This window comes from Quercus lobata, chromosome 2 (genome assembly GCF_001633185.2).
Source record: "Quercus lobata isolate SW786 chromosome 2, ValleyOak3.0 Primary Assembly, whole genome shotgun sequence".
Classification (NCBI taxonomy): Eukaryota; Viridiplantae; Streptophyta; class Magnoliopsida; order Fagales; family Fagaceae; genus Quercus; species Quercus lobata.
The window spans coordinates 21,716,297-21,740,936 of record NC_044905.1 but is presented as its reverse complement, the minus strand read 5'-3'; the positions used below and the strand labels follow the sequence as shown (position 1 = coordinate 21,740,936).

At 34.4% G+C, this 24,640-nt stretch overlaps 4 protein-coding genes across 4 annotated transcripts; all 4 read right to left on the bottom strand.

Annotated features, from left to right (window-relative positions):
* Positions 1 to 539: 539 nt before the first annotated feature.
* On the bottom strand, positions 540 to 3,106 carry LOC115974949 (60S ribosomal protein L6, mitochondrial-like). Its single transcript, XM_031095535.1, has 2 exons — positions 2,903 to 3,106; positions 540 to 1,186 (listed from the first exon to the last, which is right to left on the bottom strand). Exon 2 carries the CDS (start codon positions 1,154 to 1,156, stop codon positions 848 to 850), a length of 309 nt encoding a protein of 102 aa, XP_030951395.1. The 5' UTR covers positions 1,157 to 1,186; positions 2,903 to 3,106; the 3' UTR covers positions 540 to 847.
* Positions 3,107 to 12,912: 9,806 nt separating this feature from the next.
* On the bottom strand, positions 12,913 to 13,609 carry LOC115961120. Its single transcript, XM_031080155.1, has 3 exons — positions 13,596 to 13,609; positions 13,029 to 13,493; positions 12,913 to 12,937 (listed from the first exon to the last, which is right to left on the bottom strand). Exons 1-3 carry the CDS (start codon positions 13,607 to 13,609, stop codon positions 12,913 to 12,915), a joined length of 504 nt encoding a protein of 167 aa, XP_030936015.1.
* A 177-nt stretch (positions 13,610 to 13,786) lies between these two features.
* On the bottom strand, positions 13,787 to 14,948 carry LOC115961111. Its single transcript, XM_031080150.1, has 2 exons — positions 14,133 to 14,948; positions 13,787 to 13,984 (listed from the first exon to the last, which is right to left on the bottom strand). Exons 1-2 carry the CDS (start codon positions 14,946 to 14,948, stop codon positions 13,787 to 13,789), a joined length of 1,014 nt encoding a protein of 337 aa, XP_030936010.1.
* A 3,019-nt stretch (positions 14,949 to 17,967) lies between these two features.
* LOC115974948 (putative L-ascorbate peroxidase 6) lies at positions 17,968 to 23,828 on the bottom strand. Its single transcript, XM_031095534.1, has 9 exons — positions 23,456 to 23,828; positions 22,647 to 22,783; positions 21,873 to 21,943; positions 21,636 to 21,678; positions 21,441 to 21,537; positions 21,104 to 21,187; positions 19,482 to 19,603; positions 19,042 to 19,108; positions 17,968 to 18,249 (listed from the first exon to the last, which is right to left on the bottom strand). Exons 1-9 carry the CDS (start codon positions 23,764 to 23,766, stop codon positions 18,147 to 18,149), a joined length of 1,035 nt encoding a protein of 344 aa, XP_030951394.1. The 5' UTR covers positions 23,767 to 23,828; the 3' UTR covers positions 17,968 to 18,146.
* Between the last annotated feature and the right edge of the window lie 812 nt (positions 23,829 to 24,640).

Here is a 24,640-nt window from a genome sequence, read left to right as displayed (position 1 = left end):
GACCCGAGTCATCGATCAGTGCATAAGACAAATTTCCAAATGTGACAATGGCATTTGAAACAAACGGCAATTCTTCAGATAGACATTATACAGTTTATACTGCCCTTCTACAAACACTAATGAATTTTTTTTTTTTGGGTGGGGGGGATTTTCCAGATTTCAATTCATAAAAACAAGCATGCATTTTCCAATGCTTTGCCTTTTTAACATCAGAATATTGTAGTCATATGGCAGAGCACCAGACTTTTAACACTCAGGGCTCAGCTTATCAGATTAAATCATTGAAGTAGGAAAGTGGAAATGAGTTCACTAACTACTTGTAAGAAGTGAGAATATCTATAGATTAGTCATAATATCATTTATGATATTTAACAACTCAATTTATGGTTAGCTGATGCCCTGGTTTTAACTTCCCTCAGTTTTGAGAAACTCCTAAGTCCTAAATGTGTTGCCCATTTCTACACGGAGCAAGCAGGGAGATGGTGGCTCACGGATTGGCCATTCTTGCTTGTCAGTGATGGGTCTCTATACTCTCCTAATTGACAATAGGATCAAGAATTAGTTTGAAAACTCTGCCCACGAAATTACATGGAGATGTTTAGTATCTTATTACAGCGAAAACAGTAATAATAAGGCCTTAAATTAAGCAAAAACTCCTAGCTGATTCAGAGAAAATTGGATCAAATATTACAAAGCTTTTAAACTAGTTCGAAAGCACTGTGCTGTGCTGCATGAATACTTTGATTTGAAGTCAGATGCCAAACCCATCTTTGCAGGATGAGGCAATAGTATGTCCAGACATGGCTTGATATAAAACATTCTCCAATACTACTCATCCTCTTTGCAATCATTTTGATTTCTTTCCTTGCTTCTTCTTAATAACTTCATCAACGTACATAATGCCTTTGCCTTTGTACACTTCAGGCGGCTTACAACTACGAACAGCAGCAGCAAACTGGTGCACTCTATGCTTGTCAATTCCGGTGCAACAAATTACATTATTTTTGAAGCAGAACACACGCACAGCTGGAGGAACAGTCAGTTCAACCTCATGGCTGTATCCCAATTTGAGAAGTAAGAGACGTCCTTCAGCTTCAGCTCTTGCTTTGTACCCAACACCCACAATCTTAAGAAAGCGAAAAAATTTGGCTTCCATTAAGCTTAAAGTGAAATGATCACCTGAATTCTGAGAGATAAACAAGTGTCAAAAGGAAAAAAAAATTTAATAAAAATACATTAGCCAAAGAAACCACAAATTATAACCTAATAAACAATATTTATATTTTTGCATTAAAAAAAATCTCTATTAAGAAAATTAAATTTTGGAATCTTGATGGCACATATATCTTCTTTCTAACTAAAAGAGGAATCAATTAGTAAAACAGCAAGTGCATGCAAGCTTTTAAAAATCTATAATTTTGTTTTATCTCTAACTCATCTCACTAATAAGATCAGTGAGCATAATTTCATTTCAAAATTTAATAACTAAAAACTGATTTGGAATTTCTATCATCATTAAAAAAATATGTATGAAAGCAAATAGAGGTTATGGTTTCGATACTTCCTTCAAGGTCTTTGACTTCCATTTATTAACGCAGTATTGTCTGTTTTGTTTCTAAAATTATAAAATTCATTCACCTGCTGAGAAAATTTCTCACACATCACGAAAACATTGGAAGTTTATCAACATTGATTTCATCTATCTTTTAATTGTATCTTAGCATTCAATTATTTAATCTTCAATGGAACCATATATTTTCATTTCCTTTGCCATGTTTTATTGGCAATCAAACAGTACATAAACATTTAATACCATGATGCATTTAACTCAGCCACAGTCCAAAATCAAAGTCTACTTGAGGAATTTAGAGTGTGAGTGTGTGCATAATTCATTCAGCTGTCATGGCCACTATGGTGCTTACACACACCTTAGTTCCATACCCATTCTCAAAACCCCAGCATAATTTGCACAACAACAACCACCACCTTTGAAGTTAACAATTCCAAGCCCAAAATTATTAAAAAGTAATCATCAAATACATCACCAACATAAACAGAAACAAAATTTGAAACTTCAAACCGTTTGCATTTGGTTTCGGCCTCATCCACAACCAAGAGTTTATCCCCAAAAAAAAAAAAAAAAAATATGCAACAACAACTTCCCAACAATCCACTCCATTAGAAATGAAACCCCTTTAATCCCAAAATTGCAATATCAACTTTGATTCTATCAGATTATTCCTTACCCATCAATGTATAAACATAAGAATTTCCATTGAGAAACTTAAGATATTATTTTGATTTTTTTTATCACTTTAAAATTTTGGGAAATTTATGTAATGTGTACAACATTCTTTTAAAAAAAAATTGTATTATGTTTCTTTTACAAATTTTGTTCATAAAAACATAGTTGATTACCAAATTAGGCTAGTCATAAGTTAAAAAGTAGATGACAAATACCCTAGCTACTCGTTCAGATCAAATGACCATGATCTCATAGAATAAGCAATTGGAAAGTAGAAGGAAAAAGTAGGGATGGCCACAATCTAATCTAAGGGTCTATTAAATCTAAAGTTAAGAGTTTGGAGACCTTAAAAGCAGTTACAGCTCTAAAAACAATTGGAAAATCACTGAATAATTTATCCAACATAAACTGATCCAGATTAAATGGCAATATATAAACAGGTTACAGCTCTAAGAATTAGTAAATTACAATGTATTAAACAATCTGGTGTACATTAAGTTTGAAAATTTTAACTAACAAAAGATCCAATTAACATAACCATTTTAGACGACCCCTTAGGCGAGTTAGGCAATTGCCTAAGGCCCCCAAAATTTTAGAAAAGAACCAACCGGGTAGTAGAAACACAAAACAATCCACTCAAAACCCTAAAATTTTTACCTTTCTCTCTAGTCTCCAGTCTCCACTGTTCAGTCTGATTCTCTGCTCTCCGCCTCTCTCAAGTCTCAACTGCTCACCTCACCTCAGGAATCAGGTATAAAATTATAAAATATTTGGGCTTTTATTTGTTAAGAACTTAAGATAACTTTGTTTATTTCGGCCCTCCCTGGCTCTGGCTGGTTTTGTAACTTTGTTTATCACCTATCAGTTTATCATTATGGCTGCCTGGACTGGGTGTTAAGTCTGGGCCTTCAAGGTTTTTTTTTTTTTTTGGTGGGTCTTATTAATAAGTCTTGTGTCAGTGTTATGGCTGTGCTTAATTTTTTTTTTTTTTTAATTTATGTAGGTTGAGATTGCTAAAAACTTGTTATTATTCAATGAAACTACAACAATACTTTTTATATAAATCAGGTTCTATTTCTCATTTGCTCTACACTTGAAAGTTATTTTTTATTTTAGTCTTTATAAATATATTGTTTGATTAGAAATATCTACTAGAAAATATGCATCTAAATATGAAAAACTTAAAAAAAGAAAAAAAATTAATTGAGTCTCAAAAAGGATTAATGGATAAATTTGTTATTAGTAATAAACAAAATATAACACAAAATTTAGATGAAAATATCACAAATGAGCAAGAAATTCACCAAAATAATTTAGAAGAAAATGATGTTCAATTTTGCAATACAACAAATTTTGATAATGAACTTCAAAATAATTTAGAAGAAAATGAAAATAATGATGAAAAATATACTATAAAAATATTAAATAAACATTAATTTAATTAATATATAAGTATAAAAAAATGCCCCATTTTTAGTTCTCGCCTTAGGCTCCAAAATGTCTAGGGCCACCCCTGTTTCCCTCTCATCCTCTCTCTGCCTCAACCCACATCACACCGTGCTCCATGGCTGACCATCAAGCTCTCCTTCTAAACCTCCATGGCCGGAGCTTTTCAAACTCATCACCTCCAACCACGCACCACTGCCGAAACCCAGCCAAAATCAAATCACGACCACTACCACGGCCAAAACCCAACCAAAATCAAATCACAACAAAAACCCAAAAGCCCACCAAATCACAAATCAAATCACACACACCGAAATTAAAGCACAAAACCCACAAAACAACCAAAATCACAAAATGAAAATACTGAAAGTGAACCCATCGTTAAAAAAACATATATTGGTTTTGTTATTATATTTTAGAAGAAGAATTATCTTGTTGAACTAATTTTAGATCCAAATTAATCAAACACATACCACAAGCAAGAATGATAGACTGAAAGTAAAGCAAAAAAAAAAAGATATTTCTCAAAAAAGTGTTTTCAGAAAGTAGAAAGGGTAAGCAAAATATAAAAACTATTTGCTTCATAATCTCAAATAAATAAATAAATAACCAAAAATCACACACCATAATCTGGTGAAGCCTCGTGAGCCACAATTTCACCTAAGAAGATCGTCTGAGTTGAGAGGAAGAGATTTTCATAGTCTTTGACTCGACAGCACAATCTTCGATTTCCTTTCTTGACGTGGCTTTCGCTCGCTCCTCTCCTGTCAGTCTAGGCGATGTATAAAGAGAAATAAAAGGAAGAAGAACAAAGCACCGTGTAAAAAAGAAGAAAAGAAAAATAGTGAGAGAAGAAAGACGGACTGAGATCAGGTGCACTGCCGTGGGTATTTTTTTACATTTCTTACATTTTTTTAAAAAAATTTTTTAACTCTCCTTTAATATATTTTATTTAATGGTTGAAATTGAAAGTTGTTTTTTCAACTTTTAATCTCAGCCAATAATTACAATTGCATCAGGGTATTGCACCTGAATCTAAAAAAGACAAAGAGACATACACATACACATACACATACATAAGCACACATACACATACACATACACATAAACATACATAAATATAAGCATGCGTAAACACATACACATACACATACACATACACATACATAAGCACACATACACATACACATACATATACACATACATAAGCACATATACATAAACACACATACACACACATACATACACATACACATATATATACACATACACATACACATAAATATACATATACATAAAAAAACACATAAAAAATAGCAAAAAACCCCCATGACACAACAAGTGCAAATTTGTACTTTTGTAACTTCTCTTTAGCTATCCTTTCTCTCACCCTAGTTTTTTCTTCCATTCGCTTGGTTTTGTTTTCCCTCTCAATAGCTGTTGTTTCCCTATCAATAGCCTCCTTTTCCTTTTCCTTTGCAACTCTTGCTTGATTTTTGTACATGCTGAATCTTGCAAGGACAATGGGTGCAACTTCGGATCCACGCTTACATATTTTGCCATCCAACCACCTAAAGTATTTACAAGTATGTTCATCATCCTACAAACAAAATCAAATTAGGGTTATTCATAAAGCCAACAAAACCAGAAAACCAACAAAACCAGAAAAAAAAAAAATAAAAAAACTAAAAAAGGAAAAAAAAAAATGAAAACCAACTATTACTCACCACATCATAGTAGTTGCACCCATAAAACCTTCTCCCAAAATTGTTCAAGGTCAGAGCAGTCCGTAGCCTGCAACTGTCAGCAAAGCATGAATGGTGACTGCAACCCGAGTAATAACTTGAAGAAGACATGTTCGGGGATTAAGCTTAGGCAATCGGAGTACAGATGGAAATGGGTTTGGGGTTTTTTAGGGATCTTGATATAGCGGAAATAGGTTTGGGGATTTTTGAGGGTTCGAAGGTAAAGAAAGGGAGAGAGCTCAGTCCTTTTTTAGGGTTCTAATTGTGTTCTAATTTTGGCTTATATAGCAAATGAGATTTTCTAATGGAAATGGCAGAGGTGGGTAACGGGGATCTAATGGAGCCCACCTTAGGTGCGTTAAGTGACAACTTTTAAATCATGGGTGGGCATTGTTAAAACAGGCCAAACTACAGGTGGGTAAATTGCAATTTTCCCTTTTTGTAAATAGGTAATACGTTAATTAGTGATACTGATATCCCTAGCTTTTTTTTTTTTTTTTTTTTTTATCGAAATGATAGAAGTGATATCCCTAGCTTTACTTGGTAGTGGCTCATGTCAAAAGCCCATTTGTCAACGGGTATTATCCAACCCGACCCATATAAATAAGTAATTATTTTAAAAATAAAAAATAAAATCCCGAAAAAGTTTCCTAATTCAGTTCTCATTCTCACTCAGCTACCATAGCCATCATTCTCAAGCTGCCTAATCGAAAACTCGTGTTCCCGAAACTTTCGTGATCTACGTAGTCCTCTGTCATAGGTCAGAAATCTCTCTCTCTCTCTCTCTCTCTCTCTCTTTCTCTCTCTCTCTCTCTCTCAGTTTTTTCTTTATTTGACCATTTTTTTGGTTGCCAAGAAACTGAGTAAAAACTGGTAATTTTTTTGTATATAGTGCTTGATATGCTTATATAAGGATTTGCAAACATTTTTTGGATGTGGGTCTTTGAAGCGCTTATGTGGTTTGTGCTTGTAGTTTGATGTGAGTTCAGTGTGAAAAGAGTATGAAAGGTGTTTGTGAAAAATTCTCTTAGAATTTTTCAATATACAATACTATTAGGTTGGGAACATTTTGGTTCTTCTATTCGAACTATGTTAGTAAAACTTGGTCATTAATGTACTACGTATTTATAGGTTAACCCGTGCTTTATATGTTGAAAATTGTTACACAGGCTTCTATATCTTAAGTTATAATAACCTGGTTGCACATGCCATGCATGTTCAGCATTCACATATGTGCATATGTGAGACTATTAAACATGGGGGTTTTCTTTTCAAACACCCTCCCAATTTTTTAATCATGAATGAAACTATGTCAATTCCTGCCAAAGTTACTGTAGTATCACATTTGTGTAAGCATGTCGTCTACAGGGGCAGCCCTAGACATTTTGGGGCCTAAGGCGAGAACTAAAAATGTATGTGTATGTGTATGTGTATGTGTATGTGTATGTGTGTTTATGTATGTGTACGTGTATGTGTATGTTTATGTGTGTGTATGTGTATGTTTATATTTATGTGTATGTGCATGTGTATGAGTGTGTATGTGTATGTGTGTGTGTGTGTGTGTGTGTGTGTGTGTGTTTATATTTATTTATGTTTATGTATGTGTGTATGTTATGTATGTTTATATTTATAAATATAAATACATATACACATAAATATGCATGAACACAAACACAAACAAACATACACAAAAACAAACAAATAAATATAAACACATATACATATAAACATGCGTACACAAACATAAACAAAAACACACGTACACATAAACACACACACATAAAACATAAACATACATAGACATAAACACACACACAGACTGAGAAAAATTAAACCCTCATATAAATTGGAAAAAATTGCAAACTAACACCAATCCTTAAACAATTTCGTTAGTTACTTTGGTATGCTAAATTGAGCATTTATATGTGTTTATGTTTATATTTAAGTTTATGTGTGGGTATGTTTACGTTTATGTGTGTGTATGTTTACGTTTATGTGAGTTTATACGTGTTTATGTGTATGTATGTTTATATTTATGTATATGTATATTTATGTGTATGTGTATGTATGTGTATGTGTATGTATGTGTGTGTATGTGTGCTTATGTATATGTGCTTATGTATGTATATGTGTATGTGTGTTTATGTTTGTTTGTTTTTGTTTATGTTTATTTATGCGTGTTTATGTTTATTTGTTTATTTGTTTGTTTTTGTGTACGTTTGTTTGTATTTGTGTTCATGTATGTTTATGTGTATATGTGTTTATATTTATATTTATAATACATAAACATACACACATACATAAATATGCATAAACATAAATGAACATAAATATATACACATAAACATAAACATACACATACATACACATACACATACACATACACACTCATACACATACACATACATAAATATCCACACGTACATAAACATACACACATACATTAATATAAATGAACATAAACATAAACACACATGCACATACACATACATAAACATACACATATACATACACACTCATACACATACACATACATAAGCATACATACACATACACATACATTTTTAGTTCTCGTCTTAGGGTCTGTTTGGATACAGCTGAAAATTGAAAACTGAAAACTGAAAATTACTGTAACAAAACGTGAATACTGTAGCGTAGCTGAAAATATATAAGGGGCGCGTTTTACTGTAGCTCAGCTGAAAAAATCCTTTTTTTTTTTTTTTTTTTTTTTTTTTTTTTTTTTTCTGCTATTCACTCCTCACCCTCCAGAGAAGATAGTTCCGCACCCACCAAAGAATAGAAGACGAGGTTCAATGCCGGCGAAGAGCTCAGAAGAGAAATCGACGATGAACGTCACCCAGTCCGACACCGGCAAATACAACCTAGTCTTTCATAAATCCATTTCACCATTTTCCCTAATTTCAGTCCTCTCCCACCCATGACAGTGCTCCTTGAAACCTAAATCTGAATTAGCCTGAGCTCAAAAATCAGAAGCAACCGTGTAGAAATGAATCCCACTTCCCTAAGGTGAGTGTTCTCAATTTTTTTTTTCACTATTTTCTATGAAGTCTTGTTCGAATTTCATTTCTTGTTAATGGGTTTCTTTTAATTTGCTGGAATTACTTCATTTGATTTGATAGAGTGCAAGTTCAGTCCTCTCTATTCATTTGTTGGAATTTCAGTTCTTGTTAATGGGTTCATTTGATTTCTTTTTACAAAGTTTTGATCTTGTTAATGGGTTAATGGGTTTCTTTTAAATCAGATTCTTGCTGAAGTCGGTTCATGTTTATGATCACTCATTGTTTTGAGTGCTGCATGAATGCTGCTGAGTTTGCACCAACTCGTGGGAAGAAGGGATTATGCAGTGAGTGTTTGAAGCTTGTTTTATATGCAGAAGAAAACGTGGACCAGAGAAGCTGTTAGGGTGCTTTTGCACCCAAAAAAAAAAAGCAAAAACTCATAAGCAAAAAAATAAGCAAAAAGAGGATAAATTGGAGAGGTATAAAACTCATCTGGTACTGTTCACGGGCTGTGTGAACAGTACCCATGAACAGTACCAGAGAAGCTGTTAGGGTGCTTTTGCACCCAAAACAAAAGAAGAAAAAAAGCAAAAACTCATAAGCAAAAAGAGGATAAATTGGAGAGAACATAACATATTGGGTTTGTTCAATGCGTTTTCTGTTTATGCTTTGGAGTTTCATTGTTGAAACGGTGCGTTTTTCATTGTTGGAGTTTACACGCATAGACGGTTTAGCGTTTCAGTGTTTTAATGAAGCGGTGCGCATAGATATTCATTTTGCGTTTCAGCGTGGAGGAGCAGCGTTTTACTGTAGCAGGGTCCCATGTCTTAGAAAAACACAAATGCAGAATTGGGCAGAAAATGCCCAATCCAAACATAACCTTAGGCCCCAAAATGTCTAGGGCCGCCCTTGTAGACGACATGCTTACACAAATGTGATACTACAGTAACTTTGGCAGGAATTGACATGGTTTCATTCATGATTAAAAAATTGGGAGGGTGTTTGAAAAGAAAACCCCCATGTTTAATAGTCTTACATATGCATATATGTGAATGCTGAACATGCATGGCATGTGTAACCAGGTTATTATAACTTAAGATATAGAAGCCTGTGTAACAATTTTCAACATATAAAGCACGGGTTAACCCATAAATACATAGTACATTAATGACCGGGTTTTACTAACATAGTTCGAATAGAAGAACCAAAATGTTCCCAACTTAATAGCATTGTGCCTTAAAAAATTCTAAGAGAACTTTTCATAAACACCTTTCATACTCTTTTCACACTGAACTCACATTAAACTACAAGCACAAACCACATAAGCTCTTCAAAGACCCACATCCAAAAAAGGTTTGCAAATGCTTATATAACCATATCAAGCACTATTTACAAGAAAATTACCAGTTTTTACTTAGTTTCTCGGCAACCAAAAAAAGGGTCAAATTAAGAAAAAACTGAGAGAGAGAGAGAGAGAGAGAGAGAGAGAGAGAGAGAGAGAGAGAGAGAGAGATTTTTGACCTATGGTAGAGGACTACGTAGATCACAAGAGCTTCAGGAGCACGAGTTTTTTATTAGGCAGCTTGAGAATGATGGCTATGGTAGCTGAGTGAGAATGAGAATTGAGCTAGAAAACTTTTTCGGGATTTTATTTTTTATTTTTAAAATAATTACTTATTTATATGGGTCGGGTTGGATAATACCCGTTGACATATGGGCTTTTGACATGAGCCACCACCAAGTAAATCTAGGGATATCACTTCTATCATTTCGATCAAAAAAAAAAAAAAAAAGAAAAAAGAAAAGAAGAAAAAGCTAGGGATATTAGTATCACTAATTAACGTATTACCTATTTACAAAAAGCGGAAATTGCAATTTACCCACCTGTGGTTTAGCCCGTTTTAACAATGCCTACCCGTGATTTAAAAGTTGTCACTTAACGCACCTGAGGTGAGCTCCGTTAGACCCTCGTTACCCACCTCTGCCATTTCCGTTAGAAAATCTCATTTACTGTATAAGCCAAAATTAGAATACAATTAGAACCCTAAAAAAGGACTGAGCTCTCTCCCTCTCTTTACCTTCTAACCCTCAAAAATCCCCAAACCTATTTCTGCTATATTAAGATCCCTAAAAAACCCCAAACCCATTTCCCTCTGTACTTCGATTACCTAAGCTTAATCCCCGAACATGTCTTCTTCAAGTTATTACTCGGGTTGCAGTCACCATTCATGCTTTGCTGACAGTTGCCGGCTACGGACTGCTCTGACCTTGAACAATTTTGGGAGAAGCTTTTATGGGTGCAGCTACTATGATGTGGTGAGTAATAGTTGGTTTTTTTTTTTTTTTTTTTCCTTTTTTAGTTTTTTTATTTTTTTTTTATTTTCTGGTTTTGTTGGTTTTCTGGTTTTGTTGGCTTTATGAATAACTCTAATTTGATTTTGTTTGTAGGATGATGAACATACTTGAAAATACTTTAGGTGGTTGGATGGAAAAACATGTAAGCGTGGATCCGAAGTTGCACCCATTGTCCTTGCAAGATTCAGAATGTACAAGAATCAAGCAAGAGTTGTAGAGGAAAAGGAAAATGAGACTATTGATAGGGAAATAGCAACTATTGAGAGGGAAAACAAAGCCAAGCGAATGGAAGATAAAACTAGGGTGAGAAAGAGGATATCTAAAGAGAAGTTACAAAAGTACAAATTTGCACTTGTTGTGTCATGGGGGTTTTTTGCTATTTTTTATGTGTTTTTTGGTAGGATGGGAGAATTTGGAACAAAGGCATCGTGTCTGCCTTAAAGGCAAGTTGTTGTAGTTATTGTATAGTTTTGGGTACTACCACTTTTGACAAGTGTATTCCATGTATTTGGCACTATGTAATGTTGTTGTTTATTTGAATAGAGTATGCAATTTGTTCTTTATGTGATGTGTTCTTCTTTATGTGATGTGTTCTTTATGTAATTTGTTCTTGTTTATGTAATGCTACCTTATTTGTGTAATGTGTTCTTTATGTAATGTGATCTTGTAATTTAAATAGAGCATGCTGTCTTGTTTATGTAATGTATAATGCTGCCTTGTAATTTGTTCTTTATGTAATGTGATCTTATTATTTGAATAAAGCATGCTGCCCTGTAATGTATTATTTATGTAATGTGTTCTTGTAATTTGAATAGGGTATGCAACCTATTCTTTATAAAGATTGTGTATGTTATACATCAATTGGGTAGGCAAGGACATGCACCCCACAGGATTCTGTTTACATCAATTGAAGAAGCATAAAGAAGTATGTTTTCAAGTAAGACCATTCCATACATATATATTAATAAGCATTGTTCAAAAACTGCCAAATTTCATCTAACATTAATGGCTAAATACTGACAAATTTCATCTAACCAAGAGTACCATTCAATACTATATATAATAAGCATTGTTCAAAAACAAGTGGACTCCATTAACATTAATGGCTAAACACTGCCAAATTACATCTACATAATAGGTGGTTCTGTCCCCACTAAGACAATAACAAAATAACTTTACAGTATAACGTTCTGCACAATAACAAAAAAACAAAAAAGTGGTGACATGCCACTATCAGACAAGCACAATAACAAAAAAAAGTAAAGTAAAGTTTCTACTTCCACATTCTCCAATCTTCATTTTCCAAAGACCTTGTCCTTGCCTTTGCCCCTACCTATTGAGAACATTGCACCAGATTTCTCAGCTCTTATTCCACCTCCTCTCCCATATGAGAACAGATGACTGCTCCCAACTACCCTTGGTGGTACCAACTCCCTTCGAGGCTGCAAAATACATAGAAACTCCATATCAAGATCTAATCCAGTGTTTTATGTAAGTATAAAGGGTGGTGTTTGTGTTTGTGTTTGTGTTTGTGTATATACCTAAGATTCAGCTCTTCTTGTGTCCTATGTTTCCTTAGGAGTACGAGAGATGGGCTGGAACCATTGAGCTGTGGGTGCTTTACTTGCTGGTGGTTTGCTTGAATCTGCTGCAGATGGTGGTGGTCTGCTTGAAGCTGAAGCAGATGTTTCAGTTGGCTGCCTCAATGGCTGCTTTTGTGGCTGGTTGACTGGTTGACTTTCTTGATGGGTGGTTGGCTTTCTTGTTGAATGGCTAGCTACCCCACTTGTTGGTTGATTGGTTGTCTGCTTGGCCTTCTTGTTTACTAGTCCAGGTGGGTGCCTTGCTTACTGGTTGGCTGCTTTGTTTGCAGATCTGGGTGGCTGCCTTGCTTGAATGGTAGTTGCCTGGTTGGCCTTCTTGTTTGCTAATCTTGCTGACTGCCTTGCTTGCTCATTGGTTGCCTGGTTAGCTGCCTGAGTGGTTGGTTGCCTTACAAACCTCATTGGTGGTTGCCTATGTGGCTGGCTGCCTGCCTGCCTGGTTGGCAAACCAGGGTGGTTGCTTAGGTGGCTGACTGGCTGGCTGGCTAGTTGACTGGCTAGTTGGCTGCTTGTTCCTTGTCCCTACAAACAGAATTACCTTGCATCAGAAATAGATTTGTAATATAATTGTCATAGTGAACACATTCTTGCTTTACTTACAAATTTTTTTTGCCTTTCAAGTCTCTGCCTCCTTTGCCATGGTATCTCACCAGTTATTCCAGCCTTACACCTCCTTGAATTATGCTCATTCTGATGGCAAAACCCACATTTTATAGGTCTATATGACCTAGAAACTTTGTATGGGTTGTTTGGCTCATCTGCATCTTTCTTCCTTTTCATTGGTGGCCTGCCTGCAGGCTTGTACACAATTGGAGTAACAGAGGTAGGAAGGTTGGTTTCAACCCATTCATCTTGGCCAGGCAGTGGGGTAATCATCTCCTTATATGCAGCCACATAGGCATCCTTTCTAAAGCATGCATGCACATAATCTTCAGGCCTCTCCAAGTTTTTATAGATTGCTGCAACACCATGCTTACATGGGATTCTTGTCAAATCCCAAACTCTACAAGTACAACACTTTCTTGTAAGGTTAACCACATGCCTCTCATATTCATTATCAATCTCATATATATAGCATCTTGATGGAATAACAGAAAATGACTTAGAATCAACTTTCAACTACTCAAGCTTCTGCACTACGTTTGGACATATGTCACTAGTGAATTTTTCAATCCCAGACCTCTTACTGTACATTCTAGTCATCAACCTAACCCTAATCCACTCTAGCATGGCAATGATAGGCTTATCCCTAGTTTCTAGTATTATAAAATTAAATGACTCACTAAGATTGTTCACATAACAATCAGAGATGGCCTTTGGAGTGAAATGTGACTTGGTCCATTGGGTTGGTTGGATGTCTGCTAGATACTCCTATGCTTCTTTGTCCAATTCCTTCATATCTTGCATTCTCTTCTCAAACTCCCTAACTGTTGTTACTGTAGCACACTTCCATAATGTAGCCTTTAATTCTAAACCCTTGAAGTTTAACTTAAAGTTGTTGTAAATATACTTCACACAAAATCTATGTTCAATTGTTGGAAACAACATCTCCATGGCAGGTATCAATCCCTGGTTATCATAAATACAATAAAAAAACATCCAAAGAACAAAAATGAACACCATTTGCCTAAGAAAAAAAACAAAACTTTCAAAAAGCATAAATGTAATGATTAAGAACAAACAGCAGTATCAAAAAACAAGTGAATTGTTGTATTACCTTCTGCCTATCTGAAATGAACACCAGATTTAGCTCATCTGGCCTCCCAATATCATCTGCAAATGTCTGTAAAAACCACACCCAAGAATCATTGTTTTCTTGCTCAACTACACCTAGTGCAATAGGGAAAATATTGTCATTCCCATCCCTTACAGTTGCTGATAATATATGTCCACCAAACTTGCCCTTCAAGTGGTAACCATCTAATCCTACAGGTGGCCTGCACCCCTCCAAGAATCCAACTTTCTGTGCATTGTATCTCACATACATCCTCTTGAACTTAGGTTGTGTGTTAGGCTCAGTAATCTCAGTTTGCAAAATCACCTTACTCCCCACATTAGTTACTCTTATCATCTCTGTATAGTCCCTAAGCTTCCCATACTGCAACCTCTCATCACCTAGTATGAACTCTCTAGCTTTCCTCTTAGTTCTGTACACTCGATTTATGCTCAAGTCCACATATACATCTTGCATAACTCGATGCTTCACACCAGAAATTGCCCAATAATGGTTTTTGTTGAAATCATCCAAGTATTTCCTAGCCACATATGTAGAAGTGACCTGCCTATGCTTGAATGTCCTCCTACATGTACAAGTTGGAACCATGGTCTTTATCTGGAAGGTTAACTCCCCTGCAATTTGTGATGCATATACCCTCCAACCACATTCATACTTGCAGTGGATAGAAACTTTGGTCTTCTCATTAAGCTTGAACTTAATGTCCACAGGCTTCCTCACTACATATTCCCTCAGAGCAGCCCTAAACACCTTCCCATTTGGGAACTTCATACCCTTGCATAACTCTGGGTTACTCATGCCAGTCTTCTCATTAAACTATGGATATCTCACCCTTTCATCCTCATCCTCTGAACTATTTATGCTCCTAGTGTCATCATCATCAAGAACTTTTTCAGCCCAATCATTATTATTACCAGCTTGATCACTTACAGCAGCTTGATCACTGGCAACAGCTTCTGGTCTCTCCCCATTATCTGTAACTGGCTCTCTCACACCATCTCCATCGTTTACATTTTCAGTATCTTTTTCATGCTCTCTTATATTGGGCACCTGAGCACCAAATATGTCATCAGGATAATCTAGTCCTTCATACCCTTCATCTAGCCAATCAGGTTCATTCACATGAACAACTTGATCACTACCAACAGTTTGTCCATGGGTAGCATGGTCATCCACATGCACAGCTCCACCACGACTGCCATCCCTTAAACCCTCAACAAGTTCTGCACTAACATCATTTTGGTCAACCACAGATGATCTAATAGTATTGGTCACCTCCTCACAATCAGTATCATTATCAGTATCATCATCTTCATCATTCATTTCCCATGATTGGTCTACTGCAACTAGTTGATCTGGTTCAACTATAGTTTCTTCAATAGCAATTGGTTCAACTTCAGGTTCTACATAAAGTGTGACTTCATTTGTTGGCCATTCAGCACGTAGTTCACACATGTAGGTCACAACATCATCTGAATTAATTAACCTTAACCCTTGCTCTAAGTCACCACCAGGTATTAAATAATAAATCCTACTGTTAATGGGTCCCCCAACCTCAGCACAAATGTCTTGTATCTCAAAATGACTTAGTAGATCTGGATCAACATTAGCCATTGTAGATACCTCACCACCTACATACTCTAAACCAGAGTTCCACTCAAAATTCCCACTATGGTGAATGGTAAAATCAAAACAAATTTCAGCAGCCATCTGCAGGAGTTAAAACATATGCACAAACAATAGTAATTAAATACATAACCAACACACGCATAGAGAGCAACAATGACAAAAGCAAAATAATTTCAGTTGCACAACAAACACCAAGTAACGTGGGGTCAGAGACAAGAAACACAATGAACTAAACGATTTGTCTCCATGGGACCACAGACAACCTAAAGATGCATCTAACCAAAATATTCCTAGGGACCACAGTTATCAATGTCAACTATAAAAGAACAAAACCCAACAATGGTAAACTACTAATTTTATGACAGAAAAACTTTAATCCGAATCACCTTCATCAATCGTTACACATTGAAAAAGAATAAACACAACAATGGTAAACCCTAGAAACTCATTTCATACTTGATATAGAGGAAAACCCAAGCTTCAGCTTCAGCACACCTCCTCCTTGCTTGCAAGTGTTCGGGGATTAAGCTTTGGCAATCAAAGTAAAGAGAGAAAGGGATTATGGTTTGGGGATTTTTGAGGGTTTGAAGGTAGAGAGAGGGAAAGGGCAGAGGGTTCTTTTTTAGGGTTCTAATTGTGTTCTAATTTTGGCTTATATAGTAAATGAGATTTTCTAACAGAAAGGGCAGAGGTGGGTAACGAGGGTCTAACGAAGCCTACATCAGGTGAGTTAAGTGACAACTTTTAAACCATGGGTGGACATTGTTAAAATGGGCCAAACCACAGGTGGGTAAATTGCAATTTCCCCTTACAAAAATGCAATTCAAATATTAATTTATTATATTGTTTAAATACTCATAATTATATTCTTGTCATATCAATTTGTAAATTTTTTATTTTAAAAAAAATGCAAATGTTAACAAGCAGTACATAGGTGCTTGTTAAGGTTGTATAAAAGTGAGTCCCATTTAATAAAAAAATTAAATGAATAAATGAAAAGGACATAAAACTAGTCATTTTGGTTATTTTAATATTTTTTTGGGATAATTATAGTAAACTCACATGTGGTTTGGTCCGTTTTCACTTTGCCTACTCGTGGTTTAAAACTTTACACTTTGCCCACCTGAACTTCAATCCGTTACTCATCCGTTACCCACGGTGGGCAAAGTGGGCAAAGTGTAAAGTTTTAAATCACAGCTAGGTAAAGTGAAAACGGATCATACCACAGGTAGGTTTACTATAATTATCCCTATTTTTTTTTCTTTACAAAGTTGACCCCACATTGAAAAATATGATATAAAGCTGCAAAAAAAGACAAAATTGTACCAAAAAAAAGGTCAAAAGTTGCTATCCGTTGACACAACCCTTAAAAAAATTGTAAGTTACTTAAAGTAATATTTGAAATACTTTAAACATTTTTTCGAGCAAATGATTGTCGCTATCTATTCCAATAACTCCCAATTCTGTCTAGCACATGAGAAATGGGGCTTAAAAGCCTTAAATAGGTAGGCTAAAGGGTTAGAACAACAGAGAATTTCGTAATAGAATTCTATCAAGTTCAGTGAAGTTCGTACTTAGAGGTGAACTCACTGTCCAATAGAATTTCAAACTTGAAGTTTGTATCTTCTTTGCCTTTTGCCTTGCAATTTGTAGGAATGAAACATGCTACAACTATTTTCCATTTTTGCGTTCTGAAACTTCACAAGCCCAATACAAGTAAAAGCCCACAATATTACATAAAAACAATGAAATTTTAAAACCCAAAGTTAAATTAAATTTGTCTTTGAATTAGCCAACACTATAGGACTTAACATTCATAATATACTACAGTCATCATATTGTTTCCAATCAAATTTATCATGGAATTAGTCTACACTACAAGACTCAACATTCATAATATACTACAGTCATCATATAACGGTATATTTTTTATGAGATTTTTCTCAAACAAAAACATTTGTGATATTATGGGATATGAAATGACTTCTTCCATAAAATTCATCCATAAATTTCATCAATAGAAACAAAATTGCTATTTTGTACTATATTCCAGTTATATAAACTAAAATTTGAAGTCTAAATCATTCCATTTAAGTTCTTTTTCCAACTGAACCATTATTGAAATTTTATAAGTACTACTTAAAAAGGAAGAAGAAGAAGAAAGAAAAGAAAAACCCACGATCCAATATGAATTAAATTGGCAAGCTTCATTTGTAATTTATTCACACTTCTTGAAAATTATTCTAACAAAAATTACAGCATCACACACAACATCTAACCACATTGATGCACCCATTCCCTGTATATAATTTCTGTAAATACATCTGCAATCTTTTTAAAAGAGAAAAAAAAAATTCCTGATTAATATCACACGCTTTTCCACTTTGCACCAGAACTTACTAGTTTGGTATAAGCATTCTTAAAATCTTCAAAGAACATGCTCTGATTTTCAGCATACTTTGTGATCCATCTGTGCAATAGAAGGAGTGAGCTTCCCTTCAGTTAAGCAAAAAGAAAACAGACAAATATTGCACCAAAATTAAGTTATCATTTTTCTAAATTGAAAGCTCATATGCCAGTGAATTTTCAGCTAAATTCCTAAAGAGAGAGAGGGAGAGAGTTCTAATTATTTTTCCATGGCTTTATTGGTTCCAGGACACCATTTGGAAGCCACTGCCATGAACCACAATAAGTGCATATTCAAGTATGATCAAGTCACCTACATCAGGTCCAAACTTTAGAAAACCTCGGATTTTAAAACACAAGGTGAGCAATTTGGATTAGTTAGGCAAAATCTGTGAACAAGTTGATAAAAATTCAAGATGAAGTTGACTGGGTCAGAAACAGTGTGAGAGAAAACTAGATGCATGTGTTAAATTCAGGAATTTGGAAAATGACAGGTTTTGTCTGCAGTTTGGACATCACTCTGTGAAATTCAATCGATTTTTTTCCTAAAATCTGAATATAAAGTGTGATAAAACCCAATATTCTCAAACATGTTCAAATAAAATGTCAATTATCAAGGACATTTGTGTTGCTTCTACAGTTCATGTATTGCATTGTTTAGGATCATTTTGCACCACACCCACTAGCAAGTATGTTTCCAAATTTCATATATCTTTCCACCCAATCAGATTCATTTTCCTAAACTTTTTTTTATAAAACAAGCACATACCCTACTATAGCTATTGAGTGCTCAGCAAATTAGTGAAACAATACAGATCATAAGGGAAGCTCAAGAGATCTATGAAAGACAAAGAACCTTAAGCATTCGTTATCATCAGTAAGTGCACGATCTGAAGGAAGCCCAACCATGCTTGCCATACCACCTGCATGCAAAGAACAGAATAAGTAAATGAATAAGGAGAAAAGATTTTTCTGATAATTAAAATAAAAAGTGTAAGTTGCTTAAATTAAATTTGTTGATAATAGTTGTTAAAGACAAAACCGAAAATAAAAATGTTAACCCCATCTCACTCCTCCCTTTCAATCATACCAAATATATCATGCAGTAATCTTACATTTATATAGGCTAGACTTGAGCAAGCAATTTAAGGCCAATAATGCCGCATATGGCAGAGTTTAAAGAAGACAAAAGAAAGTATTAATAGATAAACATCTCGGGCCAAAGATAAAGGCAATCATCAATAAACAACTCAGAAGATTGCTGGACTAAAATGATTTTTATGATCAGTTAACTACCTGAAGACGTCCATGGCTTCTGCAGAAGAATTTTAAAGTATGAATTGTCAAAAACAGTTGGATTTCCAAAACCTTTACTTCCAAGGGTATGAGCTCCAGACAGAACAACAAGATCTTGTGTTCTGCACAAAAAATTAAGAGAGTCTTGCTTCAAGTAAGGCCTTTGTGAAGTTACTTACACAGTAAAATATGCCAAAGATGCATACCTATTAGCTATGACCTACTAAGGTTTCAGTTGTATAGCTCAAGTAAATAATATAAAAATTTAGACTAGTTAACACCTAAAATTTTAACTATTAAAATATTTATCAGCAATTCATAGCTTTATCACTTGGGGACAGGCTTAAACAGGTATTTAAGCTTTAAATTTGTCAAATCCACACATCTAAAAGTAAGTAGATTTGGCATTGCAGCATGTATAAATGTCAATATGGGTTCCATAATAAGCAATTTAAATTCAAAACACATGGACCCCAAAACTTTCTATTAATTCACAGGTAGGAAGTACACTTTAGCTCTATCCAATTATTGTAAATATGCTTTTATCTACACTTCTAATAAACTGAGTACTTTGCAGGTAAGGGACAGAATTTACAAGTGTCATACAAGAATTCGTCAAAGTCTTGGTGCTTGGCCGGAATTGATACTTCATTCATTTTGTAGTGCATAGGTAATGGTATGTTTTTTTTAAGAAGTCTTGCATGTGTGTTGCCCAATGATAAAGGATGTCATCATTTGCGTGACATTGACAGGTAGGCTTGTTGTGTAATGCATGGTGGGTGGGTTATAATGCACACATAACCATCATGTTAACAGTTTGATGGCTGATGCTAGCATTTTCCCTAGTTCTTTTGAAGTGTTAAAGAAAAATTGAAATCTGGCTCATCATGCTCTTATTTCATGAGATATGACCTGGTACAGCCATTGTAGAACAGTTATTGCCAGGAAAGAAAACCAATGAAAACAAATATCAAAACGAAGGAAAATGAAATGACTGTTTGCAATCTAAGGTTTTATGTTGCTTTTGAGTTCCCAAAAAGGAAAAGTTACATCAATTAGGAAAAAGAGTATTGTAATGACAATTGAATGGAGGCTGATTTTATATAGTGAGAAGTCCTGGATTCAAAATTCAAACTTATTTTCTTTATCTACCATTTCTAAGCTACCAAGCCAAGCATTAAATAAACTGAAGGATCTGTCTAACGTAAATGTAACTACTTAGTAATGCACAACCAAGCATGTTAAGTTAAAGTTGATAACAAAGGAGAATTTAAAAAGTTATTAAAAAGGCTAATAAGCACAGTAAAATTTTAAAATTGTACAATAAATTACCCAAAATCCAAATCCCCCTTTAAATTCAGTGCAATAGCTGTCCAGCTGACAAGTTCACCTTTTGTGCCCCAGGAAATTAATAAAGAAGGAAAAAAAATGGAATTATACTTAATACGTCTAAATTTAGTTCTAGAAAAAATTATTTTACAAACCAAGAAGAGGTTATCCATCTTTCTAAAGCACCACGTCACTAATTATTTACAGCAACTGCGCTGAAGATGATGACAAATATGTAAATTGTTAATAGGAACATGTGAATAAAAAAGGATTTTTGCAAACTATAAACTCACGATAAGCCTTTTCTTTGAAAGCTTTGCTTCAAACCAGGAGCATCCAGAGATTCTTGAGGAAGTTTCCCTTCTGGATCAGGCTCCCTATTAAGAAAAAAGTAATTATCAAAATCATAGGCAGTGAGCCTTTAATTAGGTATTTTCGAATTAATGCTGCACAAAAGAAGGATTTGAGGTTCTCCAAACTAAAAAGTAAACATTAAGTGGCAAACAACTCAAACACTCATTAAAAAAGACAGCTTGAGTTTAATATTTTGGAAGGATCTTAGGACACCAAGTGACCCGACATTCAGTTTTCTGCCATGTCATAAATTAGGATAATAAGCTAGCCTCTTACATTGAATCTAGTCTGCCTAAGGGAACTGGAATTGTTGGACCTCCACACAATGAAACTGCTTCAGCTCCCGCCACAGCAATCATGTCTGCCCATGATACTAATAATGGAAAAAAAATTTCAAAACATGATGGCAGGCACCAAAATATTCCCATTAAATTCAAACCCTTGAATAGTGGCATTTTCAGAAATAAAAACCTGGTTTTACTGCATCCACTTCAGTCTTTGCTTTCTCTAAAATCTAAAAAACAATGCAAGTACACTGGGTGTCAGCTGGTCAGAGACTGTATGAAAGTTAATCATTTTCATGTTCACATTCAAGAAATACAGAACAATAAACTTTCTATTGAAAATCATAACAAGGAGTTGCATAGATACATACAAGTCTACAATATATGTCTGCCTATAAGTAAAAAGTTGTGTAGGAGAGCATGCCTTCATAGGTTTTTTAAGACCTGCATTTTCTGGTCTATCAAGTTCATAAATGATGGAACCATTCATACCACCTGCAGTAATAATAATGATGCATAGTAAAAGAAGAGAAGAGTAAAAAAAATAAGAGTTGTAATTTGGTGGAAAAACAGGCTTAAAAAATTTCAGAATGAAATGTATGATTGTCTTTTATGTTGGAATCAGTTGGCAATAAAGCAGAATTTAACTGAACTACTCATAGCTTTACCCTAGTTACTCAACTTTACTAATGTCTGGAACCTCTATGTTGCCGATCCAATAAAAATTAAACTATCACTAGCATTTGCATCTTGTTCCTGTTATGAAAATGAACTATCAAGGTGAAAGGGATGAATGCAGAATATAAGTCTCTACTATGGATGTCACCTAATATCTGGAGACATTTTGTGAACTATAAAGCCTCAAATTATCTTTCCCATCTTTAGAACATTAAAACTTTAATACTTTTCCAAAACTTACACCAGTTTAACCAAAGAATGTTCTCTAGTCTGCTGTCTTACATCAGTTATAGTACAAGAGTGGTTCAAAAATGATTAATCTAGCTATCAATAGTAAGCATAAATCTGGCAACGAATTACAAACCAGACCGATAATCTATTGTAAGAAAACACATCAAATAGGTAAATCAATTGACTTAGATAAAAGACAGAATATAGCATAATGTATCCTACTAGTAAGCATCATCCACAATATTATCACTCTATAAAGCATCCCAATAACATTTCATCCGGACCATACCTGAATTTTCATCCATATCAAAAGTTCCTGCATCGTGAAAAACCAAACGAAGCACACCAGCCGCCTTTGCCTTTGACAATACCTTCCTCACCTCTTCCTTTATGAGCACGTAGTTCTCACTTGTAGTTGTAGCCAGCCTTCAATGTTCATAGAGAAGTATAAAGTAAAACAGAAATGAGAACAGTATCTAGTCAGAGGATACATAAGCACACAATTATATAACATCTGGGTATGTAGTTTAACTATATTCTCCACTGTTCCAAAAGTTTATGGTACCTAATAACACCTAATTTAAAAATAAAACCTATCAAATTGAATTCATATTATACACTACAGTTTTATAAACGAGCAATGTTTATTTTACACTCTCACTTACAAACATAGTACACACACTCACCAATTTTGCAAATAAATCATGACTTGAAGTCATGATTTCCAATAGTTCAAAAAGTTGAGTGTGTGCAATAGAAATTTCCTTTTCTAAATTATATGCAAAATATCATTAGAGACTACTGCTGATGTGGTTTTTTATTTTTATTTTTATTTTTTTTTTATAGTTCTTTTAGGACAACTTTTGCCACAATTTACTGAGATGTTCAACCACTTTCACATAGACCCACCACTTTAACGAGTTGTGGCAACCGTTGTGACCCAGAATGACTTTACCTAAGCCAAGCAAGTAGTATCTAATATCTGTTCAGAATCATCAATTACATCGAAAAAAACATAAAAAAAAAAAGAAGTAAAAATGGAAAAGAATTCAGGTATGAATTGAAGGTAAGAAGAAGTGTTGGCAGTAACTAACTAACCCAGCAGCCTTAACTGCAGAGGCCTCATGATTGAAAAGAAGAAGCAATGGCGTTGTTGTGGCTGCTACAAATACAAGTGCTCTCCTTCTACTTGTACTTGCACCTGCACCTGAGACAGACTCATTCTCAATGCTTATGTGATTGTGAGTGGAAGTCCTGGGCGTAGTGGCGTGGAATTCGACCGTTGGGAGGGGTGAACATTGTGACCTGGCGGGAAATTTGAATTTGAATATGAATGAAGAAGTGGAGGAGCAGGAGCAGAGGAGAGGGCCGGGTTTACAGTTGAAGAGAATCGATGAACTCATACTCATTATCTGTAATGGACGGTTCACAGTCTCTGCTCTTGTTTCAAAGGTGGTGGGTCATTTCATTAAATGGGAAAGTTGAAGTTGCTTAGTGAGTGGAAAAATAGAAAGCAGCTCGTCCTTGTTAAGAAAGTGATTTTCCGCCGCTAATAAATATTGAGGAGCAATGCCTTTGTAATATTTTCATAATAATTTATAGATAATTAATTATTATTAGTTTTAATTTGAACCTAATACTAAAATTATTTTTTTGTCAACTTATAACATTCAGTAACAACTTATAACTTAAGATTTTTTTGTAATATTTCTTATAATTATTAGGTGGTGATGTGGTGCTCAATTCTTTTATATTTATAGTAGACTCTATTAATTAAATTTATTATGAAATCTATTATGAATGTGAGATAAAAAGAGCATCACATCACTATTTGCTCTAAAAATACTTAATAATTTTCTATCTACCACTATAGTTGAGACCACATTAGTAAGTTATGGTAAATATTGCAAGCTTAAAGGCGATAATAAATGAGAGAATTCCTTATATTATTTAATTAGCAATTTTGGATTTTAATTCTAATATGTAATATTTTTAGCTTTTTGAGATACAAAATTATTAATTAAGTTTAAAAGTACAATTATTGGTGGCTAATATTTCTTAACACTACTAAAATTTTTGTATTTAGGTGTTGCTAAAATCTAATTTTTAATTAATTATATGACTAAGAACTTGATTTACAGTAGGATTTTATTGATTCTAAAAAAAGTAGGATTTTATTTATTTATTTTAAATTTCTTTATGCAAAAACAATTATAACAAATATTACCATTAAAAGTTGACACATTATTTTTTTATATCAATTTAGCACGTAATTCAATAAAT

What these genes read in the sequence shown, in the direction of transcription:
- LOC115974949 (XM_031095535.1), bottom strand. Translation starts at nt 1,156, where the DNA reads ATGGAAGCCAAATTTTTTCGCTTTCTTAAGATTGTGGGTGTTGGGTAC.
- LOC115961120 (XM_031080155.1), bottom strand. An exon ending in AGGAGGCAGAGACTTGAAAG is followed by an intron (nt 12,938 to 13,028) that starts GCAAAAAAAATT and finishes TTCTGTTTGTAG; the next exon opens with GGACAAGGAACAAGCAGCCA.
- LOC115961111 (XM_031080150.1), bottom strand. Translation starts at nt 14,948, where the DNA reads ATGAGTAACCCAGAGTTATGCAAGGGTATGAAGTTCCCAAATGGGAAG. An exon ending in TCATTTCAGATAGGCAGAAG is followed by an intron (nt 13,985 to 14,132) that starts GTAATACAACAA and finishes TATGATAACCAG; the next exon opens with GGATTGATACCTGCCATGGA.
- LOC115974948 (XM_031095534.1), bottom strand. Translation starts at nt 23,766, where the DNA reads ATGAGTATGAGTTCATCGATTCTCTTCAACTGTAAACCCGGCCCTCTC. An exon ending in TTAGGCAGACTAGATTCAAT is followed by an intron (nt 21,188 to 21,440) that starts GTAAGAGGCTAG and finishes TTTTCTTAATAG; the next exon opens with GGAGCCTGATCCAGAAGGGA. An exon ending in TTTCAAAGAAAAGGCTTATC is followed by an intron (nt 19,604 to 21,103) that starts GTGAGTTTATAG and finishes TTTTTTGTGCAG; the next exon opens with AACACAAGATCTTGTTGTTC.